The sequence below is a fragment of the Mycetomoellerius zeteki genome, unplaced genomic scaffold (genome assembly GCF_001594055.1).
Source record: "Mycetomoellerius zeteki isolate Tzet28-1 unplaced genomic scaffold, Tzet1.0 scaffold62, whole genome shotgun sequence".
NCBI classification, from domain to species: domain Eukaryota; kingdom Metazoa; phylum Arthropoda; class Insecta; order Hymenoptera; family Formicidae; genus Mycetomoellerius; species Mycetomoellerius zeteki.
In genome coordinates, this window is record NW_017257632.1 from 185,167 (window position 1) to 191,606 (window position 6,440).

At 36.1% G+C, this 6,440-nt stretch overlaps 1 protein-coding gene across 1 annotated transcript in view; it reads right to left on the minus strand.

Moving 5' to 3' along the window:
- Ctr9 (RNA polymerase-associated protein Ctr9) overlaps positions 1-6,440 on the minus strand; it is a 7,086-nt gene extending 646 nt beyond the window's left edge. The window contains 13 exon segments of the mRNA XM_018457369.1: positions 2-433; positions 675-849; positions 1,005-1,342; positions 1,405-1,715; positions 1,799-1,915; positions 1,982-2,176; positions 2,261-2,786; positions 2,846-3,156; positions 3,247-3,366; positions 3,440-4,012; positions 4,092-4,331; positions 4,407-4,505; positions 6,298-6,440. Coding sequence (XP_018312871.1) covers positions 2-433; positions 675-849; positions 1,005-1,342; positions 1,405-1,715; positions 1,799-1,915; positions 1,982-2,176; positions 2,261-2,786; positions 2,846-3,156; positions 3,247-3,366; positions 3,440-4,012; positions 4,092-4,331; positions 4,407-4,505; positions 6,298-6,339 — 3,479 coding nt within the window. The 5' untranslated portion in view covers positions 6,340-6,440.

Consider the following 6,440-nt stretch of genomic DNA (forward strand, 5'->3'; position numbering starts at 1 on the left):
ACCGCTCTTTCTCGAACTCGATCTTGATCTTGGCTTTGATCCACTTCTTCGCGAGCCACTGTTAGACCTTGACCGCGAGCCACTCTTGCGCGAACCTGACCTCGATCTTGATCTGCTTTTGGCTGACCCTGATCTTGATCCGGATACCGACCGGCTTCTTGATCTTGAAACGCTTCTCGACTTGGATCCCGAAGCAGATCGAGATCGAGAGCGCGATCGTGATGGAGATCGCGAACGAGAAGCTGAACGCGAACGCGACCGTGAACGCGAACGCGAACGCGAACGTGAACGCGAACGCGAACGCGAACTGCTTCTTGAACGGTTACCGGATTTTGATCTTGAACGAGATCTCGATCGTGAGGCGCGAGAGCTTTCGGAATCGGATGCGATTCGTTTGCTGCTGTGCGGTTGATTCTCATTACCGCTTTCGCCGCTATAACAATAAAAGTATCATAAAGTTTAACATGATTTAATTTACATTTTGTTGAGTGTGATAAACTAAGAAATTAATATATGTATTTACTAAGATGTTTTAATATTTAGTACTATTTAGAATATAATTTAAAAGTGAAAACATGATATCAATCCGTAAAAAAAAATCAAATCAACTTTGATTTAATGAATTCTAAAATCAGAGATAATCGTATAATATTAAGATAACATATCGTACTTACCCACTAGCGATTTTAAGGCCACCCGTATCGCTATCTGACTCGCTCGTCGAAATAGTTTCCTTCGATTTAACCAGCTTACCCTTAAGGGTCTCAACCACGCCCTTACGAGTTTTCTCTTTCTTAGTCCTCGTATTCTTCTTGCCACGTTTCCGTTTCGGCTGATCACTATCAGATCCTGCAAAATACATATTTTCGAAATTGTTTCTTTAATTTTATGAAATTTTATGAATTAAAAATTCTTATTCTTTATGAAATTTTATTAAGCTTGATAATTAAAACGAGGGAATTTATAATGCTACGAAAAGATAAAATAAAATTTAATTTTCTTACCACTATTGCCACTTCCAACATCCTTCCTGCGTCTACCTTTACCTCTGCTCTTCCTGTCTTTAGTTTCACTGCTAGGTTTCCTTTTGCGCTTTCTTTCTTTCGGTATTTCTTCTCTGCCTTCATCTCTATCAGATCCACCGCTATCACTAACATACTGATCAGTTCGGGGCCTCTTGCTCTTTCTTCCAGATTTCTCTGACGGCATTTCGCCGAATACCAGCGCGTTCTTAGTTTTCTCCACATATTCTTGTCGCTTTTGCAACATCTCCTCTTCTTTCTGGCGACGCATCTCTTCCAACTTGCGTTGCTCTTCCGTCTGGCGCATTTTGAAGGCTTGCCTATAAATTTAGATGATTTAGCGATAAGCGTATAAAGAATATCCTCGATGGGAGTGACATACCTTTCTTCTTCTTGTTTCCGCCTTAACATTTTCTCTTCCTCATCCAACCTTCTAGCTCTAGCAACATGATACTGCGCTTGTGATAATAAATCTTGACACCTCCTGGCTTCAGCTTCCGCTAGCTGTTCCATTCTGTCGCCGTGTGCTGACAAATACTGAAAATATTTGTGTGAAAGGCCTAATTCATGAACTGCCTGCAATACGGTGGTCAAAGTTGATTTCTCATCTTTAAGAATTTGCGTGGCCAATCTTTGAAGTACAAGAGCAATATTGTACAATAAGACGGTATCTTGTGGAGCTACTCGGCGTGCCTAAGAATATATCGACAAATTAAATATTAACATTAAACATAAAAATAAAATAATCTAAAAATATCACGTGTATGGCTAATTACTTTTAATAACGTCAGTTTCGCTTCTTTTAACTTGCCAGCTTTAAAATAAGCTCGTCCAAGATATTGCAAAACTTCAACGTGATGGTATTTATAGAATTTCCGCAAACAATTTTCATACTGCAATGTAAAATGTTAAGTTGAAATTAACTACTTCTAACTGTATCCACTATATATATTATCTACCATTTGAATAGCGCTGACGAATTGTTTCTGCTCCACATAGATATGCGCAATATTTAACCAAACATCACAGAATTCCGCCGTTGCTTCGCGCACTTGAGCAAATATATCTCTAGCTTCATTTACACAACCCTTATGCGCGAGTACTGCACCGATACCATTCGCAGCCCAGATGTTTTTCGGATCATTTCTCAAAACCTAGCAAATCATATTAGTCATAACCCCAAATATTTTGATCTAGATAATATTGAATCTAGATAAATTGAATTAGATAATAGTTACCTGCTTGTACATGGCTAATGCTCGATCTTGATGTCGTTTCTCCCTTTCTTTGTCTTTTCCACTCTGATGTAATGTTTGCAACCAAATATTTCCCAACGCTATTAAAGAGTAAGCATCGGTGCTCGTTGTCGGATTTTTCAAAATTCTCTCGAATTTCTTCTGGCCAGGACCCCATTCCATTTTGGCCAGATGCAAATTACCCAGCAGTGACCATGCGTCCGGATGTTCGTTATTGATTCTCAAAGCGTCCTTGAACCAATCGGATGCTTCGTATATCTGTCCCTTATCTCTCGCCATGCAGCCGAGTCTCAAATAACAGTCCACGTAATTCGGATGCTCCTTTAAAATGTCTTTGTACAGTTTCTCCGCTCGATCGAATACACATAACGCTTCATTAAGCCGAGCTAAGTTATACGTCGTAGTCACTGCTATTGAATTGTAATATACAGAATCATGTAAGGCGTCTGCTTTTGAACGCGCCAGAGATTCCTCTAGATTTTTCCTGGCTTCTTCCAAGTTACCGAGTCTGAGAAGTAAAAAATAAATTAGTATAATATACAAAATAAATGCAATATAAAAACATACCTGTAATGCAACGCTCCCACGTTGTTCAAAATCTCCGGTGGTATATCCGCTTGAACTTTCTCCTTCAAGATCCTGGTCGCGGTCCCATAAGCATTCAAGGCTGCATTCAGATCACTTTGCTCCAATATCTGTGCCAATTCGATCCAAGCTTCGACATCGTCAGGAAACTGTTCCGTTACTTTTCGCAAATGATTTTTTGCAATATCGCGTTTCGATTGGGAACTCGAGTTAGCGTAGAGTGAACCGAGAATCTTCATCGTTTCGTAATTTCCTGGTTGTGCTTTTAAGACCTTCTCAAAACATTGGGCTGCCTTTTGTTAGAAGAATAAATTATTATTTTCTATATACACCAATACAATTATTATTAATTATTTTTAATAATGCATATTGCATGTTCTTACATTTTCTGCATCACCACGATAAACATACATTTGTCCTAAGCCAAAATGTGGCAGTACAAATACAGGCGGAGCAAACTGTGTTGCCTGATAATAATATTGAAACGCTTGATCGTAATCACCCTGAAATATTTTTACTTAATTAGCAAAAAAGCAATATTGACATAAATAGCATTAATTACTACTTTGTGCTTACTTGAACGTGAAATGCTCTGGCTAGTTGATAGCAACTTTCTGCTCGCATAGCTTCGTTTTCCGTGTTATGAAATGCGTGTAATGCTAAATGTTGAACTTTATTGTAATCTTTTTTGAAAAAGAAATGGTTCGCTAAATGGTTCAGCACCATCGGATTTGTCGAATCGATCGTGTAAGCCTTCGATAACATTTGCACGCCGGTTCTTATGCTGTCGGGCTGTTGCTGATTTAATTTCAAGACCGAAAGGCCGACTAGCGCGCCGACGCATTGTCCATCCAGCTGCAAAGCTCTTTCGAATGCAAGTCGCGCTTTCTCTTGATTATTCAATTTCATGAAACAATGCCCCATTCCCAATCTAACAGCGGCTGGACAATTTGGATTAGTTCTAAGGGCTTTCTTATAAAATGCAAGAGCACCTCTGTAATCTTTTTTGTTAAAAGCAATGCAAGCTTTGCCGAGCAGAGAAGGTATGTTATTTGGCGATTGATTCAGTACAAAATTAAACTGTGCATCAGCCTGCTCCATTTTATCACCTTCGAGCAGGCAGAAATAAGCTCGACCGAGCAAATGATTCTACAATAAAAAACGATGAATATAAAAATTAAGATATTACTATGTGTATTATTATTCAAATGCATATGGTAATACATACTTGATCATACATGATAATCTTGTCAGCTGTTGTATACAATAATGTAGCTTTTGTAAAGAGATCTCTTTTTTTATCTTTATTTTTTTCTTTGTTGGCTTCCTGAACATAATAGGCAGCCAACATGTCAAGGGCTCGCATCTGATCTTTTTCATAGTCGCGATAATCAATATTTGCATCAATACGAGAAGATTCAAGTATCTTAATGAAGTCATCAATTTTTTGTTGCTTGTAATATTCAAGCTGAAATAAAAAATAAACTTAGATAAATATTAACATATATCCCTTTTCTATTAGAATTATCTGTTTTATACATACGGCCAGATTGACCCAGATATTAAGTTGAGCATGTTCCTGTCGCAGAATCCCCAGAACTTCATCTCCATCTGGTAACTGATCTAAATAAAGTTCTATGACCTATGAGATTAAAAAGAACAATTACAATCTTAGCGAAGACAAGACATATGAATATATCTTGCATTTCTATCATTTTCTGATTTAATGTTCGTATTGATATACAGGGTAGACCAGTTTAATCAATACACTTGAATATCTCATCAGGTAAGCAAGATAGGGAAAAACGTTTCAGATCAAAATTATATGGCTTTGAGGGGGACATAAGATGGTATCATTAGTTTGACCTTGAATAGTTGCTTGATTTTGATAAATGTTATCCAGTTCATGGTCCTAAACAACATTTAAAAGGTTTTAGCTGTCGGACAGACACCTTGGATAATGCTAAATGCCGGAGGTATTGTAATTTTCGAGCATCATAACTAAAAAAGTTCTTGATGAAAAAATATTTTATTATAGTGTTTTGGAAAGCTCTTGAAGTAAGCTACAAGAATATCCAACGAAAAATAGGGATTTCCATTTAAGAAATTGAAGGTAACCTTCACGTGATCTTCAAGCAACTGTTCAAGGTCAAACTAATGACACCACCTTATGTCCCCCTCAAAGTCATACAACTTTGGTCTGAAACATTTTTCGCTATCTTGCTTACCTGACGAGATATTCGCATGTATTGATTAAAATGGCCTACCCTGTATATGGAAATTAATATTACTTGTTGCCTATTTATTATCATATAATTGCATTATAAGTAATATTAAAATATCCATGAGACGAGCATTTGGATCATAATATTAGGAATAATAAGAAATAGAAAAGTACATAGTACAGAAATAAGGAGAAATACGAAAGTTATGTATGAATATTGTTGTACACTTCTGTCATTTTCTTATGTTAATGTTGTATTTGTATTATTTTCTAATACAATGTTCATATTGATCTATATGAAGACTAACATTAGATTTTATCTGTTATCATATAACTGCATGATATCTAATATTAAAGTATCCATGGAATTAGCAAACAATATTTGAACCATAACGTGAGAATAAAGATAAGTAGGAAAGTGATATTTAAATTATAATTTGCATAAGATCACAATTATCCATGTATAAGACAATTATCACAGGAAAGAATTATTTAAAAACACATAGGTAGAATTAGATTATATTTTGAATACAAAGCCATATAGTTACGTACTGACATAATACAACTGTTACAGATAGAAAGGATTGTTAACAGTATTTGAGAGTATGCAAGTGATATTAGATTATATTCTGGAAAGTCGTAGATTTACACTCGTAGAAATGTATTGATATATAATATAATACAACTATCACAGATAGGTTTATTAATAATACTTAAGAGTATGTGTGCAAGTGATATTAGATTGTATTTTAGCTGAAACATTATAAGCTTAAAATTCACATTTGTACCATTATCACAGGTAGAAAAAATCAAAAACACTTGGAAATATATGCAGACAGGAATTGAATTTGTATTTTAAATACAAAATCGTAGACTTACAACCTTATCGATACATAACATGCAACAATTAGAAAGAAAAACTTAACGATACATGCAAACATATACGGGGCGAATAAGAGTTTAAAGTAAACAAAGTAGGAATAATTTATTAACGCCGATCTGTTGAAGTAACATATTTTGCTATCCGAATACATGCACGTGACATGTAATATTTATTCGACCAGGAGAAGCGTGTCCTTATTTTGAGGTTAGGTCTGTATTGACGTCGCTGAGTATTGCAAAAATTTTTGTCTTCCAATTCCATTGAGCTCAGAATCACGTTATAGGTATCGTGAATTAATGATATAATCAGTAGAAAAGGCATATTCACCTCGTCTGTGTCGCGGAGTGGTATCTCTATAGATCCCGCCATTGTAACATATTCTCACGTACTCACGTCTCACGTCAAGACGATTAAAGACTGCACGCAGACTACTAGTCTATGGTTACGTTTGCACCGTGCATCTAGGCCGC